Source organism: Gouania willdenowi, chromosome 17 (genome assembly GCF_900634775.1).
Source record: "Gouania willdenowi chromosome 17, fGouWil2.1, whole genome shotgun sequence".
In the NCBI taxonomy this organism is placed as follows: Eukaryota; Metazoa; Chordata; class Actinopteri; order Blenniiformes; family Gobiesocidae; genus Gouania; species Gouania willdenowi.
In genome coordinates this window covers 25,682,808-25,709,836 of record NC_041060.1, presented here as the reverse complement: position 1 = coordinate 25,709,836, position 27,029 = coordinate 25,682,808, and the positions used below count along the sequence as shown (strand labels likewise).

Here is a 27,029-nt window from a genome sequence, read left to right as displayed (position 1 = left end):
TTTAAAGTCACTGACAGGGTTTTTTTTTTTAGAAAAAGGCTGTTTACGAAACAAGCCAGAAACTAAAATGTTATTTCTTATGAAAGTATAGGCTTCAATCTTTCAGAATCTGGTGTCAGATTAGTCATAGTACAAAATATTCTGTGGGTCTTTAAAAATCAATCAATATGCTCAAAAACGGCTGGCACTCAGGGGGTAGAAATTTTGAAAATGGCTGGCACTGAATGAGTTAAAAAGATGAGAAAGGCCTGTAATTTTCATCATAAGTATACCTAAACTATGAGAGACGAAATGAGAAAAAAAAATCCAGAAAATCACATTGTAGGATTTTTAATGAATTAATTGGTATATCCCTCGGTAAAATAAGTATTTAATCACCTACAAACAAGCAAGATTTCTGGCTCTCACAGACCTGTAACTTCTTCTTTAAGAGGCTCCTCTGTCCTACACTCGTTGCCTGTATTAATGGCACCTGTTTGAACTTGTTACCAATATAAAAGACACCTGTCCACAACCTCAAACAGTCACACTACAAACTCCACTATGGCCAAGACCAAACTGCTGTCAAAGGACACCAGAAACAAAATTGTAGATCTTCACCAGGCTGGGAAGACTGAATCTGCAATAGGTAAGCAGCCTGGTGTGAAGAAAAACAACTGTGGGAGCAATTATTTTAAAATTGAAGACATACAATACCACTGATAATCTCCCTTGATCTGGGGCTTCACGCAAGAAAATGATCACAAGAATGGTGAGCAAAAATCCCAGAACCACACGGGGGAACTAGTGAATGACCTGCAGAGAGCTGGCACCAAAGTAACAAAGGCCACCATCAGTAACACACTACGCCGCCATGAACTCAAATCCTCCAGTGCCAGACGTGTCCCCCTGCTTAAGCCAGTACGTGTCCGGGCCCGTCTGAAGTTTGCTAGAGAGCATTTGTATGATCCAGAAGAGGATTGGGTGAATGTCATATGGTCAGATGAAACCAAAATAGAACTTTTTAAAACTCAACACGTTGTGTTTGGAATAGAAAGAACACCATACCTAGCCGTAACGTGCATGTGCCTGCCTGCCTACCTCCTCCTCCTCCTCCTCCTCCTCCCCCTCCTCCTCCTCTATCTCCAAATCTGTCTGTTAGGAGACCTGACTATGCTTGATATTCCAGAAAACCAATCACAATCCATCCTTGCGGCACTCGCCACAGCAAAAAAAAAAAAAAACAATATTAGTGAATTGGAAAGATAAAAAATTGTTAAGCATAAACCAATGGCGAAATCTCCTCATAGAATTTATTTCCATGGAAAAGATCTCTGCTCTCAGAAAAAATAAAATAACCTGCTTTGAGAAACAAAAAATCAAGATTCAATGCAAATACAAAAGGACTCCTTTTCTAATTGCATTGGATCTTGATTTTTCATTTTTAGCCTGATGATCTAGCCTACAAGCAACTGCCAGCACCACTCTTTAATAACACACTGATCTAACTGTAGTCCTGGACCTCCAAGGGCTTGTGGGGTGGCCTTGACCTGGGTGGCTTGAGTGGGTTGCTGGGGTGTTTTGTGTGCCTCTGCGTGGGCGTGCGTCCCTTTCGGGTCCTGGGCAGTTTGGTGTTGCTCTCCTGCCCCCTTCGTGCAAGTCTGGGTGGCCGTTAGGGCTGGGGGCCTGCGTGTTTCTCTGCCACTCTTTCCTCTTGCTCTCTGGTTGTTGGGTGGCGGGGTGTTGCGATGGGTTGCTCCGCCGGCCGGTCTGGGCGCCTTGGCCTGGTTCCCTGGGGCGCCCCGTCGCTGAGGGTGCCGCTGGCGCGGTGGGCCGGGGGTGGGTCTTTGGGTTCGTCGTCTCGGGGCGTGCCCCCCCGCCGTCGGCCCGAGGACTGGCCGTGGTTCAGCAAGGTGCCTCGCCGCCTTGGGCGGGGTGGGGCTGGTGGCTGCGGCCTGCTGTCCTCCGGGCTGTGCTGGCGTCGGGGGTGTCTCATGTCGGCGCGTGGGTGATTGGGGTGGCCTCTGTGGGGGTGCATGGGTTCACCTGCCTATCGGTCCGTGGCTGGCGGGGTGGCCTTGCTTGAGTGGTTGGTGGCGTCCTTTCTCGTAGGGGGGGCCGGGCCGTCCACCTGCGGAGGGTGCTATGTTGTGGTGTCGTGCGGGCCTGTGCTGGCCCTGGTGTAGGAGCTGGCCTCTCTCCTGCTCGGCCGCCACCTGCTCTGGCTGCCCTACTAATCCCTCCAATTTTAATTACACCTCAACATACCACCCCCCAGAGGGTGGGACCACCACTTCCACCCTCCGGAGCTATTGCACCACATACACATATATACACATAGGCTGGATGGGGAGCACCGCTCTTCTGGGGCAGATGCTGACGGGGGGCCTTGGAGTTGGGGGTCGGGGTCGGTGGCGGGATGCTTGGGTACTCGGCTGCTTGGGGCTTCCTCGGATGTGTGTGTGGGGGGCAGTGGCTGCCTCTCGGCCTGGGATCTTGGGGGCGTCTGGGGGGTTGCTCGGCCGTGGGGGGGGTGGCCTGGGGCTCCCTGGCCCCCACTCTTTCTGCTGGCCTGGCTGCATCTGCAGGCCCGGGGCAGTTCCTGGGTTTGCGGTAACGGTTTTTTGCACATATATTGGTATACGATGCACTGGCACGCCTTGGGATGTGGGATAAAACTCATATTGGCCTAACTTTAGACACGTTAATCCCAAATACCTTTAGGTACTACCATTCACTCATTCCCCCTGTCCACAGCCACGACCATTATAGCTAAGCTTCACATTTGTCACCATACTGGCTTAATTACACAACATAATAAGCACAATATATTCTACAACTTCACCTCTCACCCTCACTGTATAACAATCTTTTCTCTTCCCCACCCTTTTTATTTCCTATCTTGAGTCTCTCCTCCCTGCTCCCTTTCCCCTCCCCCTCCACTTAGGTGTAACACTGCTCTCCCTTTTTATATCCTCCCTATGATAAAAGATTTCTTACCCTTCCTTAGGGAGGGCTGGTGATGGTCACAATTAAGCAATAAAATAAATCAATTTATTTTATTGCAATAACAAAACATGCATTGCTGTCATAATGATTGCACTTCTTGTAGTGTTGACCTTTGACAGCATGTGCAGACAAGAAAAAAAAAAAGATAGCAGTGACGTGCCATCAGGGTTGGCAATGCCTACCCAAGGGTGAATTATTATTTTGATTATTTGTTTTAATTATAATAAAATTATAAATTATTTATTTTTCCATTTCCAATAGCCTACAGTACCTATAAGTTTGAAAGTGTTCGCACTTTGCTCCTCTGCCTCAGTTCCCATTGCATGTTTTTACGTGTTTGCACATGCGCAGTCAGGTCCCCAAGATGACAACCATTTACGTCCAAAGGCAGCGTAGAGAGCTGCCTTTGGACGTAACCGCGCATATGCTAAATGCTATACGTAAGTTCACAGTGCATTAGTGAATCGATGCCATGTGACCGCTGCTGCTACGTTCTCTAGCTAGTGGGCGGGATAACACTAGAGTCAGGATGACAGCGCTAGAGATGATAAAGAAACTTTCTTCTGAAGAAAAACGACAGCTTTTAAAAGATGGGAGACCAACACCTGAGTTACCAAACCTTCAGCAAAGGTAAAGTCAGAAAATGTTTCATACCTTTCATCTTGAATGGTACAAAAGGAAGGATTGACTTTGTGGATGCTCCTCACTGAAGCTGTTCTGAGTTGTTGTTGTTGACATTTTCTCCGTGTTTCTGTGTTTCCAACACAAACGACGAGTATGGAGGCTATACTGAATAATTGTTTATCTTTCTTTAATGGTGTTTTACGATGTTGATTATGTTAGATGGCTGAATGCTTGTTCATGTGGATGTTGTTGGGTTTTTTCTTTCTTATTATGAATTTTATATTTTGATAAGCGCATTGAGATGACTTTGTTGTAAATTGCTTTATACAAATAAAGTTGATTTGAACTGAATTAACACTTGCCAGCAGAAACATATGAAATTGTCATTGGTGGTCTCGATTTTCAACGTGCCTACCCAACCCTAGTGGTCACGGCACGTCACTGGTCATAGTGTTGTAATATCTTACATGTGAAAGGTGATTCCACATTGACAACATTGTTTAAGGCTATACATTGCATTTGACAATGATTACAATTATTGTATAATTGTACTACTACTGTATTATTGTTATTGCTATTCTTATAAAGATGATTATATTCTCATATTTATGTATTATTATTTTTATTAATAATATTTTATATTATAGTTACTGGTATTCTCATTGTATCATTACTATAATTATTATTGCTATATTATTATTTATACATTATATTATTATATTACCTTATTATCAATGATAATAATAAATATTGTTTATTAATACTTTTATTGTTTTTATTATTATTACTGCATTCTTATTAAATTATTTTGTTATTGCTATTATTATTATTATTATTACCATTACTATAACTATTATCGTCTAAAAGAAATAAAAAATTATTACATCACCTAATGGAAGTGCGTCTGATCATAGACATTATATACGTTGGCATCGAATGTAGAGGGACACGTCAACAGCACCGGCATCGGTGCATGGACATTACGACAGAAAGAGGTATTTCTCAATCTCTAAGTAACCCTTATAAGAACCTTATTAGGGTTACTCCAGGAGAAAGGGAATTGTGGTTCTGCTGATATGTTTGGTTACCAATTCACTTCAGTGTATTTTAACCATTCCCCTCCTTTCTGCCGTTCTTTTAGGTACAGTGAAGTCAATCGGTAAACATTAGGCGTGTTGCAGAAATTTACATTTTGTGAGCACAGGCGCCCGTGGAACAGCCGGTCACGCTCATGGTGAGAAACTGAGTCTATGAACTGCACTACAAGTGTGTTTCTGTGTTTTCCAGTTATAATGCACAGTCGTTTGACGTAGCTCAATAGGTGTGCTTTCCAAAAAAGTCAAATTGAATTAATTTCTAAAATGCTTTAATTAAAATAAAGGTCAAGAAATATTATATCAGATTCCTAAGGAAGAGAAAGCAATCTCACAGTTCTTAGTGCCTTGTTTAAAGTGGGATCATATGTTTAATTTCAAATCAGTCTAAAAGGTTAGGGATGCACCGAAATGAAAATTCTTGGCTGAAACCAAAAACCAAAAATGAGAAAACCAAGACCGAAAACAAAAACACAGAAATAAATTATTATGCAATTTATAAGTATAATAAATATAAATGGACTTGATTTATATAGCGCTTTATCACCACACTGAAGCAGTCTCAAAGCACTTTACATATCAGCTCATTCACTCAATCACTCTCACATTCACACACCAGTGGGACAGGACTGCCATGCAAGGTGAGAGTCGACCACTGGGAGCCACTTAGAGTTCAGTGTCTTGCCCAAGGACACTTCGACACATAGTCAGGTACTGGGATCGAACCCCCAACCTCTCGATCAGAAGACGACCCTCTACCACCTGAGCCACGGTCGCTGACACACTGACACAGGGCTTTTGATGGCAAAATTATTATTATTTATCTATCTGGCTCAGAGTTGAATTGATTTCTCTCTCTCTATTTGTGCATAGTTACGCTCTGCAGGTGCCAAAGAGCGTGATGCAAAAGCAATGGGGCATTCTGAGCCATCAGTTATTTTGTGTGACAAAACAGCACCAATGCCGTATGGTGAAGCGTCACAAGCGTGTCAAAGGGGCAACTTCGGGTCAAAGTGTGTCAAAACTTTTTCTGACACAATGAGTCTCTTTGCCTTTTTAAAGGCTTGTTCACAGTCATTAGTCCAGCTCCATTTTGTGTTTTGATGGAGAAGACCATTGAGTGGGTGCAACAAAGATGACAGATTTGGCAAAAACTTGTGATAGTAATTAATGAGGCCAAGAAATGAGCGTAGTTGACTTACGTTTTCAGGTTGAGGAGAATTCACTATGGCCTCGATTTTATCTTGTGTTTTGTGTAGTCCATTTTTGTCTATCCTGTGCCCACAGTACTCAATGCATTCCTTGAAAAACTCACATTTCTTTTTGTTAGCCTTTAGTCCATAGTCCTCAAGTTTTGTGAGAACTGCATCCAAGTTTGCTAAGTGAGTCTTTGTCTGAGCCAGTAACAATGATGTCATCCAAATAACATTGTGTACTTGGGATCCCTTGGAGCACCTGGTCCATTGCGTGTTGCCACATTGCCGAGGCACTTGTGATGCCAAACACAAGTCGGTTGTATTGGTACAGTCCTTTGTGAGTGTTTATGGTGAGATACTTGCGTGAACTTTCGTCCATCTCCATTTGTAGATAGGCCTGAGCAAGGTCTATTTTTGTAAAGTGCTCACCATTTGCCAAAGATGCAAAAATGTCATCAATGCGAGGAAGTGGATACTGGACTGCGTGCAGTACAGGGTTAACTGTTCCTTTGAAGTCACCACAAATACGCACTCGTTCTGAAGACTTCTTAGCCACTGGTACGATTGGCGTTGCCCATTCGGACCAATCCACTTTGGACAAGATCCCTTGATCCATTAGTTGTTGTAGCTCAGCTTCAACCTTTGGGCGTAGAGCATACGGTACCGGGCGTGCTTTGTGGAACTTTGGCTTTGCATCATTTTGAAGCTCTAGACACGCTTTAATGTTTTTCATGGTTCCTATGCCCTCGCTGAACACTGCTGCATGTTTCTCTATTATTTCTGACAGCCTTTGGCCTGTGAGCTGTTTAGAAGCAATGTTCATAGTCTTTATTTCTTGCCAGTTTAGTTTGATTTGTCTTAGCCATTGTCGTCCAAACAGTGGCGCACCTCTTTCTTTGAGAACAAACAGTTCCAGATTACATGTTTGATTTTTATATTTCACATTTACTTTCAACTTTCCCAGAGGAGCTACTCTTTGACCTGTATAGGTTTTCAGTTTCACACTTGTGCGAGACAACTTCATGTCTGGAAAGTTTTTCATGTAATCTTTGTTGGATATGAGTGACAGTGCAGATCCTGTGTCCAGTTCCATCTTTAATGGCACTCCATTGACTTTTGGTGTCACCCATATTACATCACTATCATCCTCATCAGTTGCATATAGTCCAACACAAGACATTTCCTCCTCACTTGAGCTGTCGAACTCTGTTTCTGTGACTTTATGCAGCTTTTTCCCCCATTTTGCATTTGATTTCTCTTTATTGTATTTAGCTTTACACATCTTCTGTATGTGCCCCCTTTTACTGCATTGCCTACAATCTTTATCTTTAAACCAATAGTCAGCTGGGTCATGTGATTGTTTACCGCATCTGAAACACGGCTTCAATTTGAAACTACGTTGCTTGGTTTGTAATTCATACACAGCGCATGCAGCGGCCTGTTTACCTTGTAGTTCAGGGGCGTCTCTCGCTGCTGTTTTCACCGACACAGCGACATCCACCGCACGTTGCAAGGTGAGCCTATCCTCTGTTAAAAGGCGTTTTTGAGTGCTCTCATTGTGTAGACCACAGACGAACCGGTCTCTCAGTGCGTCAGATAGCCCCACTCCAAACTGGCAATGCTCCGCCAGCCTCCTCAGTTCAGCTATGTACTCCGACACGGCCTCAGTCTTTGCTTGGTTTCTTTTATGGAATCTGAAGCGCTCTGCGATCACCAATGGGGCTGGATTCAGGTGATTTTTGAGAGTTCTCGTAATCTCATCGATCATCTTGTCTGCCGGTTTATCTGGTGCAGTGAGGCTGCGGAGGAGATTATAGGTTTTTGCACCCATGAGGCTCAAAAGAACAGCCACTTTTCTCTCATCCCGGATGTCATTAGCTAAGCAATACTGTTCAAATCTTTCCACATAGATTGTCCAGTCCTCCACTGAACTGTCAAAAGTGTCCATATGTCCCACAAACGCCGACATTATGCCTCTTTATCGCGTCCAATCACTTTCTTTAGTCTCGTGTTATGATCATCCCCAGCTCCGGCGATCATATTTCCGGGTTGAGCAAACGCAATATTGCTCACAAAACCAAGTCTGTTTGTACCTTTTACTTGTCCTCGAGCATCCGCAGTAATTGCCCGGGTTCATGTGAATCCTCGTCGCCAGTTTTTTTTATGTTTATCACTTACATAACCTTGTAAAATAATAGACAAAAGCTCCGGTTGCCTGTTGGGTATTTTAAGATGAGGCACTATTCATTTCTATATTAGACATTTTAATTTGTCTCGTCCACCCCCCTCCTCCACCTTCGCTCTGTGCCTGGTCTCCCGTTGAGTTTGGCGTGAGGGGCTGCTGTGGGCCCGGGATCCTGGTGGGGTGGCTGTGGCCTTCGCTTGGGGGGGTGGGCATTGCTGTGCCGGGTGGGTGGCTTGGGGGTTGGCTCGTCTGGGGGCCTTGGGTGGTGGGGTTCATGGCTGTGCCGGGTGGGTGGCTTGGGGGTTGGCTCGTCTGGGGGCCTTGGGTGGTGGGGTTCATGGCTTCGGGACAGGGGGGGTCCGGGGTAGGGGTGGCACTGGGGGTGGCTACTCTTGGGGGCGACGCTTGCGTCCGGGGTTGTTGGGTGGCGGGGTGTTGCAGTGGGTTGCTCCGTCGGCCGGTCTGGGCGCCTTGGCTTGGTTCCCTGCCCCCCCCGGGGGCTAACTTGGGAGACCGCGGGGGCCGGCGTGTGTAGCTTCCGGGGGAGGGAAAAGTGAGTTGTGGGGCCTCGCCCGCGCTGGGGCCTCCCCTGGGTCGTGCTGGGTGGGTGTGTGTGGGGACGCGTCTGGTGGCTCCTGTCCTGGTGGATCCGCGTCGGGGGTGGTTGGTGTGCTGGCAGGGGGCGCCCGGGGCAGTTCCTGGGTTTGCGGTTGCGTTTTTTGCACATATACTGGTCTACGATGCACTGGCACGCCTTGGGATGTGTGATATAATTCATACTGGGCTAAACTTTAGACACGTTAATCCCAAATACCTGCTTTAGGTACTACCACTCACTCATTCCCCCTGTCCACAGCCACCAACTTTATAGCTAAGCTTCACACTTGTCACTATACTGGGTTGATTACACAACATAATAAGCACAATATGTTCTACAACTTCACATCTCACCCTCACTGTAAAATAATAGGTCTAACACTGCTCTCTCTTTTTATATCCTCCCTATAATAAAATATTTCGTACCCTTCCCTAGGGAGGGCTGGTGATGGTCACAATTAAACAATAAAATAAATCAATTTATTTTATTGCAATAACAAAACATGCATTGCTGTCATAATGATTGCACTTCTTGCAGACAAGTAAAAAAAATAAAAATATATGGTTAGTGCTTCTAAACCAACAACCTGTCTTTTAGATCCGATTCCAACTCCACTATTTAAAGATGTTCTTCCACTAATCAGCACTAATATGATGAACTGGATTAACACCGTGACAGGCTATGAGCCACAGGCCTTTAAAATCGCTGTAATCAAACCCCTCCTTAAAAAACCTACCCTATGCTTCATCCCGTTCAGAAGAATAAAGCATCAATGTTCAGCTCTGCTTCATCCTGTGGTGAGAATGAACTGAACTAAAACCCTGCCTCCAGTAAACTGATGGATGATTTCACTACAAAGGTAAAGGAAACTGATTTTTGAAGAAAATCAGAAGGAGCCAAAACTTAACAGTTAAAGACTGATTTAAATGAGTATATACATAAATGTTTGAGGAATATTTACATGCAGAGCATACAGTAATTATATACATTTAAATCTTGTAAGATGAAATCTGTCATTTGTTTCTGAAAATGTTGGCTTTTACAGTAATTTCACTGAGATGAACTGTTTGTAAAATACATCAATTGTCATTCAATGATATTCCTTTTTAAAATAATTTGTTTCCTCTAAATCTCACCTGCTTAATATCAAAATGTCAGTTGAGAATGATGATTCTCCTTGTGGTGGGTTAGCTGATCAAATAGAATTTTTCTGTGAAAATCAAGAAGATTCAGACCATGATGCAGCAGCAGAAAGTGATAAAGGACATAGAGAGCTTAATCCACCCATTGAAAAATCATAAACAAGGAAGTTCTCCCGTGAGAGACGGTTAACCCCTAAAATGCAAGAGCTAAAACAGCAAGAATCAGTTCAAAGAGAGGGAAAGTTCAAGTCAGCTTATGAAAAATGGAAAACTGAAGTTAGAGAAGTGCGTTCAACATTAAAGCATGAATGTTCTGAAAGCAAATTGTGTAACATGCTGGACACAGTGGAAAGACTTGAGACTGAACTGAAAAAATTATATGACAGCATTAGAGTCCATACAACACCAAGCCAAGAAATTAGGAGAAAGATAGATGCATGCACAGTTGTATCATCAGATCTAGTTGACATGATGAGAGTACGCTTGACTGAAGAAGGAGAAGACTTTGATTCAGAAGCTGAAAAGAGAAGATTACGGATGCTACTGGACAACAAATCTATCTATGGATCAACAGTCTCCAAAAGCAATGCCAACAACCGCAGCTCCAACCATTCCTCAGTTATCACTAACATTTCAGCCACACAGCAGCAAAGAAAGCTGAAATTGAAATGGAAGCTGCAATTGATGCACAATGTAAACAGCTAAAACAACTACAAAATCAAAGAGACATTGAAGTAATTGAAGCTTAGAGTGTACAATGAAGAGGAATTAAGAGCAAAGAGTGACATATGCAGCCCCCCATGCAGCATAGCACAGGGTCCTGCTCCACCTTATCCCTTCACAGATCAATAACAAAAGATGTGTAACAAAACAACGAAGCTATTTTATTGCAAGCAATGCAAGAATCAATGGCTCTGTCTCAACTTCCCTTACCAGAACCTTCTATTTTTTTCTGGTGACACACTGAAGTTTACAGAATGGAGTTCAAGCTTTAAAACTCTTATCTCGAGACGATGTTCAAATCTTGCAGATAGATTGTTTTACCGACAGTAGTACATCTCTGGAGAAGCAAAATCTGTTTTGGAAGGCTGTTTATACAGGAAAGACGATGAAGCATATCAACAAGCATGGAAGAAACTAAATTCCAGGTATGGTCACTCCTTCTCAATGCAGCGTTCCTACAGAGAGAAGCTTAATAAATGGCCATAGAGTGGCTCTAAAGAGTATATTAAGCTAAGGCAGTTCAGTGACTTTCTCCAAACATTGATTACAACGAATGGAAAGATGCAAACAAAACAAAGAAATGGAGCACATCAGCAAACAGCTCAGGTCCAATCAAGTGCATATGCTGTGTAGAAAACCATTCCATTCAAAAATGTCAGAGGTTGATGGAAAAGTCAGTGGAAGAGAAAGGGAAATTTGTGCAGGATAATAAATTATGTTTTGCATGCTTAAGAAGAAGACACAACTCTAAACACTGCAGAAACAAAGCAATGTGTGACATATGTAAAAAGAACCATCCTACTCCTCTGCATGAAGAGCGTCCCCCTGCAGACAACTTTCCTAATCAGAATGTACCTCAAGTGAGGGAAAACACGACATCATTGTCATGCTACGTAACTGGAGATGAAGATGCGGCAACTTCTATGACCGTTCCAGTGTGGATCTCATCATCAACTGTTACAGATTCTGAAATCCTGGTTTATGCCTTACTGGATACACAAAGTAGTCACACGTTCGGTGACAAAGAGGTGTGTGGAAGATTAAAGGCAGTAATGGAGCCAATAAAGCTAAAGCTTTCTACCATGACAGCAAAAAATTCAATTATATAGAGTCAGAGGTTTACTAGACTCCAAGTGCGAGGCTTCAACTCTCAAGATATAATCAAATTGCCTTCAGCCTATACAAGAGAGTTCATCCCACTTGAACATACACACATACCTAACGACCAAATAGCAAGTAAGTGGAAACATCTAGAGGCCATAGCAAAGAAATTGTGGAGTTGGTCTTCTAATTGGCTATGACTGCTCCAGAACGCTGGCACCAAGAAGAGTCATCACAGGAAGTGGCAATGAGCCTTATGCCATAAAGACTGACCTTGACTGGAGCATTGTAGGTAGCCCACAACACAGAGTAAACTCTAAAAATGCTATTGGTCTGTGCCATCGCAAATCAATCAGAGAGCTTCGACCTGTTACTCCGGCTGTTGTGTTAATAGCGCTTGACTCATATTTTTCACAAACCCCAGAGAAAAGAGCGTATCTCAAGAAGATATTCAGTTCCTGCAAACATTAAAAAGAGAAATCCATCAAAATAAGTGTGGTCACCTCGAGATGCCCCTCTCATTTAAAGTCCGACCCCACCTTCCAGACAACAAAAAACTTGCTCTCTTCAGGTTCAAGCACCTGCAAAGAAAGCTCGACAGAGATGCTAAGTTAAAAAATGACTGTTACGTTTATGGAAGGTGTCTTTAAAGATGATGACGCAGAGAGAGCAGACAATCCTCCGGTACCAGGGAAGGCATGGTACATTCCTCACCAAGGGGTGTACCACCCAAGGAAACTAGGAAAGATCAGGGTCGTTTTTGACTGCTCTGCTAAGTACGAAGGCATTTCCTTAAACAACCATCTGTTAACAGGGCCGGATCAAACAAATGAACTCACCAGAGTGCTCTGCCGATTTTGCAAACATTCCATTGCAGTCACTTGTGATGGGGAGAAGATGTTCCCTAGGTTCCACGTCGGCAGCGAAGACAGAGATTACTTATGTTTTCTGTGGTGTGAAAACGGAGATACGGATACTGAGCAAAGAGAATGCCGCATGAAAGTCCACCTCTTTGGAGCCTCCTCCTCCCCTGGCTGTGCTAATTATGCCCTGAAACATCTTGCCAGCCAGAATGAGAATGAATATCCTCTGGCGGCTAACTTCATCTAAAAGCATTTTTATGTGGATGTTGGCCTCATAAGTGTGAAATCTGTTGAAGCAGCAGTGAAGCTGGTGGAGGAGGCCTAGGACATTTGTGCAAAACGAAAACTACACCTCCACAAATTTATCTCTAACAACAGAGAGATTCTCGAGTCAATCAACATGACTAAACAGGCTGCTGAGGTGAAGCACGTGGATTTCACTTGCGACAATCTTCTAATGCAAACAGTATTAGGAGTGAGGTGGAATGCAGAGAATGACACCTTCTCCTCCAAAGTCTTGCTGGATGAGAAACCAGCTACTCGTCATGGAATTCCGACAGTTGTGGCTGCCGTTTATGATCCATTGGGATTTTTGGCCCCATTCATCCTGACAGGAAAATGAAACCTCCAAGAAATGTGTCAAAAAGGCATAACTTGGGACGAACTCCTGATAACCGAGTTGAAACCAAGATGGGAGAGTTGGGTTAACGACTTAGATTGAATAGAGCAGATTCAGATCCCAAGATGTTTCATACCTAAAAACTTTGGAAACATCATGAAAGTTGAGTTGCACCATTTCTCCGATGCTAGCAATCAAGGCTATGGTCAGTGCTCATACATCAGACTGGTTGGTGAGGATAAGGTCCACTGCTTTCTTATCCTGGGTAAATCAAGAGTTGCACCCACAAAGATTGTCACCATACCAAGGCTAGAGCTAACTGCAGCAGCGATCTCTGCAGCCGTGAGCAAGCTGCTAAAACGTAAATTTAAGCTTAAGGTTGACGTAGAATACTTCTGGACCGATTCACAAGTCGTCCTGGGCTACACAAACAATGAAGCTAAATGGTTTCATGTCTTTGTTGAAAACAGAGTACAGAGGATTAGAGAAAGCACTCATCCAGGACTGTGGTTCTACTTTGACATGAAGGAGAACCCTGCAGACCATGCCTCAAGGGGCTGAAAGGTGACAGAGTTAACTGAATCCAACTGGCTCACTGGGCCAAAGTTCCTTTGGGAGAGAGAAGTAGTTGCTAGCAAGGAAACAACAGAGTTGCTGGTGTGAGATCCTGAGGTCAAGATAACCCATGTGCTGAAAACTTATGCAACAAAGCACATAGACATCCAAGAACGACTTGCACGGTTCTCAAAATGGACTACAGCCATTAATGAAATCGCCCGCATTCAAAGACTTATAAAGAAATGTAAGAAAACAGAACCGTTAAAAGTTGAGGAAAGAAGACAAGCTTCACTCACACTAATAAAGCTTGCACAGCAAGATGAATTCAAAGAGGAGCTATGCATCCTCAACAAGACATCTGGAAGACTGCCTCGTAACCACAAACTCTACCAGCTTGACCCACATCTTCAAGATAATATCATGAGAGTAGAAGGACGTCTTAAGAACACAAATGCATCTCTTGCCCAATAATTCTCCCAAGAGATGGTCATCAATCGTCTTATATTAGCACACTGCCATGAAAAAACTAAACATCAAGGCCGATGTCAAACCCTGAACAAGTTGAGAGCCAGTGGCTACTGGATCGTTGGTGTCAGTAAGGCAGTGGCTCAGTATATAAGACAGTGTGTCGTCTGCAGAAAAGCTTGCAGGCCACTAGAGGAACAACGAATGGCAGACTTGCCTTCTGATCGAGTCAATCCCACACCACCGTTTACATACTGCGATATGAACTGTTTTGGTCCTTTTCAAACAAAGCAAGGTCGCAAAGTTAAAAAAAGTTATGGTCTCCTCTTCACATGTCTGTGTTCCAGAGCAATTCATATTGAGATGCTAGAATACATGACAACAGATTCATTTATCAACGCCCTAAGAGGCTTCATTGCCATTGGAGGAACCGTTAGGCACATAAGATCAGATCAGGGCACTAACTTTGTCAGTGCAAAACATAAAATGGGAAAAGTTCTGAAAGAAATGGATGAAGGCAAAATCGATGCTTATCTGGCAGATAGACAGTGCGACTTCTTCATGAACACGCCAAGCGCTAGTCATGTTGGAGTCATATGGGAGAGGCAGATCAGAACCGTGAGGAGTGTGCTATGTTCAGTTTTTGCTTGTGGTGCTGGAAGATTAGACAATGCTTCTTTGAAGACTTATTTTTATGAAGCCATGTCTATTGTGAACAACTGCCCACTAACAATAGACAGCATAAATGACCCCAAACACCTCGAGCCACTGACTCCGAACCATATTCTCACAATGAAGTCCTCCATTGCACTACTTCAACCTGGACACTTCATCACAGATGACCTGTATGCAATAAAGCCCTGGAGAAAGGTCCAATACCTTTCTGAACAGTTTTGGAGTAGATGGAGAAGGGAATATCTTGCAAACATCAATCCAAGGAAAAAATGGCACACACAAAGGAGAAATGTGAAAGTTGGCGACATTGTCATTGTGAAGGAAGACGAGGCTCCTCGTAATGACTGGAAACTTGCCAAAGTCCTTGAAGCTCATGAAGAGTGACCCTTAAGATGGGACAGCCAAAGATGAGAAAAGATGGTTAACGTTTAAGCAAGCCATCTGTTATTGAAAGGCTCATTCAGAAGTTAGCTATTCTCGTAGAAAGCAGCTGAATCTTTTGCCTATCACTGAATAGTTAGCCAATGAGAGTGACTATTTCCAAAATATGTACTAACTTTTTCAGGATTTATGTAGTTAATGGCTTTCATCTATGTCTTGAAGTATTATTGTATTGGTCTGAGCTAAAAGTTATAAAAATACACTTACATTACTGAGTCACAAGTAGGGCTGGGCGATATTTTTAGGCCATGTCACGATACACGATATATATCTCGATATTTTGCATTACCCTTGAATTAACACTTTGATGCACAAAATCACACCAGTATGATGATTCTATATGTCTACATTAAAACATTCTTGATCATACTGCATTAATATATGCCAATTTTAAACTTTCATGCAAAAAAGGGATATCACAACTAAGTCAAAGTTGACATAACTGTATTTATTAAACAGTGAGTGGCTCAAACATAAAATTGTCAACAGAAAGTGCACGTTCTGTGCAAAATTGTCACAGAGACATTTCAAAACAAGACATTAGTGCAGGATGCAACTCACATGGCATTTCAAAACACAAAATTAAAGTGCACTTTTTGTACATAATGCCACTACAATATTTTAAAACAAATAGTGCCCTTTTGTGCATGTTGTCATTAAGATGACATTTCAAAACAACACTAAATTTAAGTGCACCTTTTGTGCATAATGCCACTAAGATATTTAAAAAAAAAAAAAAAAAGAAAAAAAAAAAAAAGTCTGCGAGTTTAACGGTATGGTCATTTTCAACACCGCACAGACTACAAACGGCGATATATCGAGTATATTCGATATATCGCCCAGCTCTAGTCACAAGGTTACAAGTGGAAGAAGTACTTGAAAATTACCATTCATTTATTTTGAAAAAAAGGGTTCATATTTTCAAATATGTGTGTGTTCTTGATCAAAGGTAATTTTGGTGGGAGTGTAGCTGATACTGTCAGTCTGTTTTAGTTGCCATGACAACATGAGTGGTTGATTTTATTACAGTTGTCATATTATTTAATTTTGCATTCAATTATAGAATGTCTGCTTTGGTACTGTCATTTTAATGTCAATGTATTATTTTATTTATTTGTCCGTGATATTTGTCCTGTTAATAAAGTTTGAGAATGACGTAATTGTGCGACGGAAGTTTACTGGAAAGGACTCATAGTTAAGGCGGTTTTAAGCACGGAAAATATACACTCGTTGACCTATTTTTGCTCCTTTTTTCTGTTGAATATCAGTCGAACACGGTAAATATTGTTTATTCAATGCTTATGAGTGGTTTAAATAGTATGTGTGACATTTATATGGTAATTTGTGTCAAACTGTGAATCGTCTTTGTTATTTCAGTTTTCACGGTGCTCCACCCGTCAATTTTTCTGTGAAGATTAAAACTTTGAGTGACATCAGTTTGTCTCGTGAACTTTTTGAAAAACCGACAGTTATATCGCCCCTGCAGTTCTCAGTGCTCTCTCATGCTGTATTTCATATTTTAGGTTTGAAAATCTTTTATTAGATTTGCTGAGTCATCTGGAGCCAGGAGTGATGTCATACCACTTTTCTGCCTGGGCGAACCTCCCAGTGGGGCTGCACAATTAATCACATTGTTATCGTGATCACACTTTTGGTTGCCAGTATTAAATTAACCTGATCTTTGGCAATATTTACATTTAAAATGTGTGCTCTGCTGTAGGGGTGTCCCGATCCGATATTGATATCGGATATCGGTTCGATATCAGCCAGAAAACGAATATTGGATTTTATCGGACTGTATCTAAAATCTCCGATATAAGCGCTCCGATAAGTTTTTGATGTTTTTGTCCCCACCCTCAGTTGTTCCCACCATATACTGACAGTAAAAAATAACTGAAGTGAACTTGAATTGTTGACTATTGTTCTCTGTTTGAGAAACATCACTTGATCAAGCCTTTTCTAACATTCCACACTACAAAATAAGTAATAAAAGTATGTATGATTCGTGCTGATATCGTATTGGATTAATATCGGTTTTGGCCACCACACAAGGCTGCAACATCGTTATCATATCGGAAGTGAAAATGTTGTATTGGGACAGCCCTACTCTGCTGCTTATCTAATCAGGCACTTTCTCAACCATTAGTCAGTGGCAGCTTTCAGTAATTTTGGTGGATTGATGAGAGCTGTGAGCTGCAATTATTTCCAATGAGTTGCATTTTGTGAAAGCACTCTGTAGTAGTGTATTTATTCAGTTAACCCTTGGTACATTTTAAATTTGTGGGTTAATATCTTTTTTTTTTTGGTACAATTTTTATTTAAAGCTTCATTTTGCACTGTATACTGTTCATATATTGTTTTTTTTTTTTTTTTTTTTTTTTTTTAAAGTAGTTCAAAAGAAATACAGATTATCCCTAACATGATGAATAATTGTAATTATAATTGTGATTATAATATTGATCAAAATAATCGTGATTGTGAGTGTCAAATTCCCCGTTCATAATTAGCAAAAACAACTACTTTGAAGATCTGCTGAGCAGTTAAAAAATTTTAATCCTTCTGATTACACACATACAGTACAACCCTTTCAAAACAGCAAAAGTCTCATCATCAGTGAGCAAAATAAGGCACAGCGAACTGTTTCACTTTGAATATTTTTAACAAATTAATTTCAAGAGCGTAAAAACTTGGCATTTGTTCTTTGAATTCACTTTTATTGGAACAGGGATTGTAAAGCACACCGAGGCCTTGCAATCACGATGTCACCTCAGTCAACAATTGAACCACTCTAATGATGGCCTGTCTGCAGACGGGGCAGCGTGGCTGTGGTAAGGCCTGATAGCATCTGAAACAGCAGCATACATGTCCACAGTACAACAGGACACAGTTACGTGGCTGGTTGAGGCAGATCACGCAGGTATTGTCCGGTTGGTTGTCCTGTCCATCTTTAAGTCCAGTGGCGTTTAGAGCCTCACCCATCAGCCTTTCAAATTCCCTTCGTTCCTGCTCCTGTCTCCTGCGGCGATAGAAGCGAAAACCCACCCAGAAAAGCACTGCCACCCCTGCTAGGGCACAGACACCAAACCCAAACTTCCACCAAAAAGTGGAAGACAAAGCTTTTTCCTTCACATGGGAAAAGTCTCTCAAGCTGAGGAGGTACTCGGCTCCATTGGTAGGAGCTCGGAGGCTCAGGGTTCCATCTTTGTCTATTATTAACTCTCCAACGCCTGTGAGTGTGGTGCCAACCTGGAACAGACAAGTCCAGTACTTTACAACCAAGAATCTATTTGGAAACATTACAATATAAATAACATGAGATTCTGACCTTGAGCATTTTCTCGATCTCCAGGAAACCTTTAGGCTTCACCCCACTGAGGCATTGTCCTATGATGTCACCAAAAGTAGAAACGCTGCGGTAGAACTTCTCATGAACCGTCTCCAGGTATTTTCCAGAGGCATGGAAAGGTTCCTGGACCCTGACTGTGGTTTCATCTGAGCCCACCAACACAAATGGTACCATGGAGGCTCTTTGATAGACAACTCGGTCAATGACATCCCTGGAACAAACATATTGAATCAACAGGATTAGGAAACACATTGTTTTTAAAATGTCTAACAATCCCTTAACTTCAATTCCAAAGCAACACTTTGAGGTTTCCAGCAGTTTGAGTTACTCAGTCTACAGACTCAGATTATACATTTCAAAATGTCCCAAATTCTGTTTTATTTCCATTTCATTGGCTTTACCTCACTAAATGTCATTACGGACTATTAAGTTCACTGAAAACATGCCAAACATGCTTAATACGGAAACTGAGTTAATCTATTGTTATTAATTTCATATTTCTCTGCTGTAGAAGTGTGCCTAATTACCTAGTGCGTGTTTTGACATACGTCTGTTTTTGCTACACTTAGTAGACACTGTTTCATATCACCAGATTTCATAGTGACAATTGAAGTTTCCCTCTCTTTACTCAACCATTTCTGTTGTAAAATATCATGTAAATGCATAACCTTGGCCCAAAACATGAAGGTGAGGGTATGGTCTCTGTCATATTGCAATTTCTGCTTCTGGTTTCAGAGTCTGTTTGCGCACGCTTCTCAGAGATCCTCTGGACTTTATCACAACTGTACTTGGTCCACGTTATAACGATACAGAGCTCTGTGTGCTTGGATAATAAATAAAGCTAAGAAGCTGATTTTTATCAAGAATTTCAATGCACTTTGTGTTTTATTGAGAGAACATATTTAATTTGACTCTTTCAGCAGCCCAGTCTGTTAAAGGCCTGTACAATATTATTTAATGTATGAGTGGGGTCAAGTTAAACATTGTATTTAATGTTGTGCATTGTTAGAATGTCAGTGCTAATTTTTTTTTTTTTTTAATGCAATTGCAATGTTTTAATTTTAGTGAGGTTAGTACACATTCAGAGGCATAAATGCAATTGGACTTATAAATTGCATAATCATTTATTTCGTTTTTTCGGTTTTCGGTCTTGGTTCCTCATTTTTGGTTTCAGTCAAGAATTTTCATTTCGGTGCATCCCTAGTCTTTTAGACTGGTTTGAAATTCAACATATGATGCCACTTTAAACAAGGCACTAAGAACTGGGAGATTGCTTTCTCTTCCTTAGGAATCTGATATAATATTACTTGACCTTTAATTTAATTAAAGCATTTTAGAAATTCATTCAATTTGACTTTTTTGGAAAGCACACCTATTGAGCTACGTCAAACGGCTGTGCATTATAACTGGAAAACATAGAAACACACTTGTAGTGTAGTTCATTGACTCAGTTTCTCACCATTTGAGTGACAGGCTGGCCCACTGGAGGCAGGGCTCTTGAAGCATAAATCTCTGTAACACGCCTAATGTGTCCTTGAAGAAATGGCTCCTCATAGGTTCACCAATTGACTTCACTGTACCTAAAAGAGTGGCAGAAAGGAGGGGAATGGTTAAAATACACTGAAGTGAATTGGTAAATAAACACATCAGCAGAACCACAATTACCTTCAATGACAGCATATTGGAGACTTTCTCCTGGAGTATCAATAATAAGGTTTCTGAGATTTTCATCTATAGGGAGGATTGGGGCTCTCTGAAATGACAAAACACACATTAGAACACATGCTAAAGTAGACAGTAGATCATTTTGGAATGGATTATTATTCATGGTTTCTTTTTGTGTGTAATACTATAATCATATGTCTTTATGCTCAATAATCCTGTTAATAAAATACATTCTGAGTCAGGCCAACTTTTTACAAAGCCCCACAGGACAAGGACAAAGTTTTAGAACATCTGATTTCAACTTCATCTAAATCTAAAAACAGCACAACCATGTACGTAAGCGAAGAGACAAATCAGACATAAACAAGGGAATCAGATTAACACTAAAAGTCAGTTTGACCCAAAGATCACAAAGTCTAAATCATTAACAAAAAAGAATGATTATATTTTAAAATTAAACTTTATACACATTAAACAACTCATGTTCATATACTAAATAAATCAGACACCATAGACCCCTAAATGATAAAAATAAGGAATAAATCAATGATCTTATACATCATTTGTATTGCTTTAAATCAACAGTAAAATGTCATCTTTAACTAACTATAATAACTGATCATTGGATTTGTAATCGTAAAACATCTTCTCATTGAACAAATACTGTTAGATATAAACTTTAACTTTTGAAAATCTGTGCTTTGACCTATATTCTTTGTGCATGTCTTTATCTTTGATGAGCTCATGTTTGACCCTGACAATCATAAATGTCTTACGTATCACAACAAAAGAAGACACAGATGCAGCCTGCATGTCCCAGCCGAAGGAGGAGAAAACTAGATAACAACATAGAATGAAAATGCTGAGAAATCTTCATTTGAGGCCTAAGGAGTGAGCAGGCCCTGACATCCACAGCTCTAATAAATTGATTGATTCAGCAAAGCAAAACCTTTGACTATGTCTCTCTCTATGCAATCTCAGGTACTGAACATGAGAGTTAGCTCAAAAACTCTCACAATAGCAGAGCTGCCAAGCGTCACCCTTTGAGTGTTACAGTCACGCAAATTGACCCATTCTCACACCACACGCCACACTGGGCATTTCTCACGCTTATATTTCCCCATTCATGATAATGAACTTTGGTCCTCGCTGCTTGCCGTAGTTCGAGTAACTCTGATTGACTGACCGAGATAACCAATCCCAGACTAAGCCAAGTCTCATTTGTGCCTAAATCTAACCAACCACGGCAGGCACCACGCAATAATAAACCAATTAGAAGCAACGTAAGGCGGGTCTTGACTAGCCGTCTCTAACTAGTATCTTCCTCACACAACACGCGCCGAGTCGTCGACATGCTTTCAGAAAGAAAGTTTCTAGTTCACTGTTTATATTGCTGTGTGTGTGTTATAGTCAGTGTTTTCTAGTTACTGAAAAAAAGTAACTAGTTACCGTTACTTCATTCACAAAGTAACTCAGTTACTATTTTGACTACTTACACCAAAAAGTAATGCGTTACTGAAAAAAGTAACTTTTGAGTTACTTAGATTTAAAGAATTTGTGTCCATACAGCTTCATATCAGTGCTGTAATAATATAATAATCCACTGTTGTATCAACTGTGTATGAAGATATATATGTTGCAAAATGTGAGAGCTTGTAAAATGTGATGTGAGAGCTTGTAGAATGTGATTTCAGCTTGTGCATAAAAAATCCATTTAAAAAATAAATTTAATGTCACAAATGATGGAAAAAATGTATAGACTGATATTTACACATAAAGTTACAGCTTCAAACTTGTAATCCAACATTTATTCACTTGTTTTTAATTACTTGTGTAAATGATCATTTACAACCACAACTCACCGGTTACAACTTCTCCAATCTGCCGCTACAGATGCACAAACTACTTTTCTCGTGTGAATCTGCGCTGCTTGAGTTTTGCAACACATTTTGCGAGACGTTTGTAGTTAGGAAAAGGTTCTTAGAGTCATTTATGAACAAAAATAGTCATGGAGAGGGATTCTCCTTGTTTATATTTAGGTGGAGATGAGGATCGAGAGCTGACAGCTGATGGAGTGGCCAAGCGGTTAATGTATTTTACAAAATCTACAATCTGTATAATGTGACGAAGCAATAAAACAATGAACATGTATGTGAACTGTCTCATGAAAATGAAGATTTTGTAAAACACATTAAACGCTTGACCACTGCATTCATAAATGCCTACGGACCTTGAGTCTGCTGCTAAGACATTCATTCAATCAAAAAACACTTGATGTTTTAATATTTTTTACATGATTTGCTTTTTAATCTGTTGCAGACAAGGAGAGCTGAGGTAAAGGTAGCACTGCCTTGGGCCACAGTGTTTTAAGTGGGAGCCCCCTGCCTCTGTCATCAAGGCATCAAAATTTGCGACAAACACCTACAATATGAGACATGTCTCCAGCTAAATGATGAAGTGTTGGTTGAAATGAAATATTGACAAATAAATGTATTTTGTCAAAATTCTTGTTACAGTTTTCATTTCTAATTTCTGGTTGATTAAAACTAGCATTAGGAGGCCACAGTGCAGGGAGAGCTGCTGGCATGGAGGTGAGGACGTCAGTCTTAAGGTATAAATCAACGCTAAAACAGGTCAAAGCCATGTTGAAAAAGGCCAACATATTTTTTCCCGCCAGAACGCATCATGTCACTAAAGTCTCACTCTTGTCATTTTCTGAAACTTGGCAGCCCTGCAAAAGCTTTTAAAACAAGATTCCACAAAAGTCCACTTGCAACAAACTTGTAGAAAACTGTAGATTAAGATTTACAGTAAAAAATAAAATATGAACTTACATTAAGATGTTCAACTTTGGCTCGACTTCTCCTGTACATGTAATAGCTGACTCCTGACAGGACCAAAGTGGCTCCCGTTAATAATAGTTCTGTAGCAGTCAAAGAAAACTCAGGCATTTCCTGCACAGACAGACACAGTAAAACACATCAGCACAAATCTGACTTCATGTTCAAGCTTTTTATAACTGTAGTTAGAGTTTAATGAATACAACTTATCTGTTCACCTGCTAAGTAAGAGAAACCAAAAGTGACCTTTAAAAGTTGAAAAAAAAGCTTAAGCAGGAGCATGAACAGCTGAGGCCAGAAAGCAAGTTGTACATTTCCTGTTAATCCCATCTAACAGCGTTTGTTGTTTTGGACGATTCTAAATACCTTGAAGAGAAAATATGCTTCTCATCATGTTATTTTCCTTCTTCTTTGGGTTTTCATGCACCCTCTTTGTCGTACTACCGCCCTCATCTGACGGTTAACTCGTACCACCGTTCTTTAACCCCCGGAAGTGTTTAATTGGTGGCCACCATAGATATTATAATACGTAGAGGCCGCATCGACTGCTGCAGCCATAGATATCGTATATAAAGGCTAGATGCCTTACGGCGGATTCTGCCATGGCATCACCGGCGGCCATCTTTACTTATTTTTATTTATTTATTCAGTTTATTTCCGACATGGTTACATTCCCTTTTTTTTTTTTTTTTGTATATGCCGAAAAAGGAGACAAGAGAAGCAGTTTGCTTATCTAAGTCCCGTCCCCTATTTTGAACACAGAAAAATTACATCAAAGCTTGTCTCTCTGGTCAAACATTCTTAGGTTGTTCTGAACACAATTTCATTTTCTTTTTTTTTTTTTGTTCTTTTTTGTGTAGGATTTATTCTCATCTGTAGTCAGTGTTGTCTTTTTTTATTCCTCCTCCTCTCTATCGTTGTTCGTGTCTGCCTTGTTCCCTGTGGATTTCATTCCCAGACGTTGTTTGCGTTCCTCCAGTTCAAAAGAAAAGTTCATCTTCTTTCGAAGAACCTTGATATCTTCAGAAAATTTTCTCAACTGACCAATCACCATCAAGGCCTAATTAGGGGGCGGAGTTACTCACAGCCCCGGGCAGCTCTCTGACGGAGTCTTGAGGAACCAGAGGAAAGGAGAGTGATCTGCCAAATGTAAATACTTTTATCTCACTAAAATCCTGACGGATTTGGATTCGGTTTGCTTTCTTATTAACGTGGCTACAATTCTGGATGTTTTCAAATGTTAAAATTGCAGCTTCTCCCTTCAAAAAACAACTTAATCATGGAGCATAGTTGTGTAAGGCTGAGACCGCCAGATTTAACTTTGTTAAAAAACATCTCACGCTATGTTTCCTTTAGCAAATTGCTGACTGAAGATTGAAGTGAAGATTCCAGACTTTTGTGCAGTCTACGGATGCTCTAATCGCTGTTGGAACCAGAGCCTGTGGAATCACCTCTCACATGTAAGATATTGCAACACTATGACTATATTTAGGATATATTTAGTTACTTAGTGGAAGTATGTACAATACAGGTCCTGTTACAAAGGAACAGCGGGGCTGACATAACAGAATTGCAATATTGTTGTTGACACAAGGCTATTTAGAATATGTTTGTTTAATCAATCACTGAATGTTTCTTTTGGACACCTTTTTACCACTATTTTAATGTGGTTAGTCTTAAAATATCATCTGAAGTATCTTTATGTAATAAATATTGTTTATTGATTCCACTATGTTTTTGGGTCATTTCTTATCTCTGTCCTCCATGTGTGTACCTCCACAGTAGTCTAGTTCTGGGATTTCAACATGCAGCATTTCTTAATGTGTATTTGTAAACGGAAATCTTGTACATATTTTTTATTGCAAATAAATGTCACATTTATAAAATATTACTATGATACAATATTTGTTTAAACTAAACATGTAATAATTAAAATCATTTTATCATATTAGTAATATTCCTGTAATAAAAGTATACATATATCTCGTGTTGCCATTCTGTACGCCGAGTTTTAGTAGCTCATATATTAATTTAACATATTAATACTGTGTGTGTGTGTTCATTGCACCTATCTGAAGTCCAATGGGGAAATAAGTAGGTCATCCAAAACTATTGACTGGAAGTGTAATATAAATATCCATAAGTGCAATGTTATAACGACACCTCTGACCTTTATAAAATAAACAAAACCGTTTGAAAATTGGTAGAAAATTGAGCAAGATATTCTTATTTAAAAAGTACATGCACAATTACTACACAATTATGAGCTGACCGTGACAAGATGGCCGCCAGTGCGTACGAGACATTTAGCCTTTATATGATATCTATGGGTGCGTCAACAGGGCGGCCATCTTGGACCGGTGGCACTCGCTCCTACAGTCATCTCTAGAGGAATGATGTGTTTACACAATTAAAGTTGTCATAAATCGCTCAATTCTCAAGCAATTTTCACGGGGTTTGTTTGTAACAATCGTCAGAGATAGATAGATAGATAGATAGATAGGTAGACAGACATAAATAGAACAAAAGGAACCTAGAAAACGTTCAGATGTGCTCAGGGTTTTATTGACAACATTTTTATAGGCTATTCACTGTATTTGACAATTATTATTATTATTATTATTATTATTATTATTATTATTATTATTATTGTATAATGTACTACTACTGTATTATTGTTATTTCTATTCTTATAATTATCATTATATTCTCATATCATTGTATTATTATTATTGCTATATTATTATTAATATTACATTATATTCTTCTTCTTCTTAGTAGTAGTAGTATCAATAATAATGAATATTGTTTATTATTAATATTATTGTTTTTATTATAAGTGTTGAGTGGTAAAACCAGCATTTTAAATATATCGAAGCACCTTGTATCATAGCTACATGTGTGATATTTTTTTTAAATTAAACAGCTTGAAAATCTTTTCAAAATTCAACTACTTTGAGATTGAGAAATACCTCTTTCTGTCGTAATGTCCACTGTCTCCAACAGCACCGGTTCAATATGGCAGCGCTTTTAACGTGTCCCTCCACATTCGATGCCTACGTATATAGTGTCTTTGGAGTGGCCAAGATAAAAGAACGTTTCCTGATGAAAGGAGGCGCGGCCATAGGATTATGACGTCACCTAATGGAAGCGCATCTTAAAAAAGTGATCGCCTTTACTTCACTCCATTCCTTAACGTCGTCCACGGGATTAAGGAAAAGTGGAAAGGAAAGGAGATAGGAGGTGAACACTTGGACTGTTTACAAACTCTTCTTTTTCTTCTTTTGTATTTTATGGCGGTTGACATCCTGAACGTTGTATTACCGCCACCTACTGGATTAAGAGTGAACCATGGCTAACAGGAACCAACCATTTTGTCTTGTTTTTTAATTCATTTTTTTTATTGAAAAATAAAAATTTACAACAAGTCAGAAGTGTACGTTATAAAAATTTTCAGTGAGGAGACAAGCAAGAATCACATCTACAAAACTGAAAGAAAAACTAAATAAATAAGGGTTAATGAGTAATGATTCCATTTCTAAAATACTATTGTATATTGTCAAGGATTGGATGCTCTTCGTCTTCTTTTTATGAATAAGGGATATAGTTTTGATATATTCTTTAAATTCACACAGAAAACTTACAAAGTGGGGAGTAAATTTGTTGAACCTACATTTGTGAATATAGAATTTACCATATGAAATGAACAAATTTACAATGAAATCAACTTCATTATTCTTATCTTCAAAATAGATATCGACACATTTACAATTAATTTAACCCTTGTGTGGTGTTCGGGTCTGTGGGACCCGTTTTCAGTTTTTATTAAAAGAAAAATGATAGAATTAAATAATTTTTCAAACTGAGACTCACTGGCTTTGGCTCATTTTCTGTGAAGAACATATA

At 40.2% G+C, this 27,029-nt stretch overlaps 1 protein-coding gene across 1 annotated transcript; it reads right to left on the bottom strand.

Moving 5' to 3' along the window:
- Window positions 1–18,026: 18,026 nt before the first annotated feature.
- Window positions 18,027–26,393, bottom strand: LOC114478799 (mitochondrial ubiquitin ligase activator of nfkb 1-A-like). Its single transcript, XM_028472081.1, has 6 exons — window positions 26,096–26,393; window positions 23,118–23,237; window positions 20,284–20,371; window positions 20,078–20,198; window positions 18,598–18,829; window positions 18,027–18,518 (listed from the first exon to the last, which is right to left on the bottom strand). Exons 2-6 carry the CDS (start codon window positions 23,232–23,234, stop codon window positions 18,027–18,029), a joined length of 1,050 nt encoding a protein of 349 aa, XP_028327882.1. The 5' UTR covers window positions 23,235–23,237; window positions 26,096–26,393.
- Window positions 26,394–27,029: the final 636 nt, after the last annotated feature.

Coding starts and splice junctions, on each gene's coding strand:
- LOC114478799 (XM_028472081.1), bottom strand. CDS start 23,234: ATGCCTGAGTTTTCTTTGACTGCTACAGAACTATTATTAACGGGAGCC. Junction 20,199..20,283: donor CCAATATGCTGTCATTGAAG/GTAATTGTGGTT, acceptor CCACTCTTTTAG/GTACAGTGAAGTCAATTGGT. Junction 18,519..18,597: donor AGATCGAGAAAATGCTCAAG/GTCAGAATCTCA, acceptor TGTCTGTTCCAG/GTTGGCACCACACTCACAGG.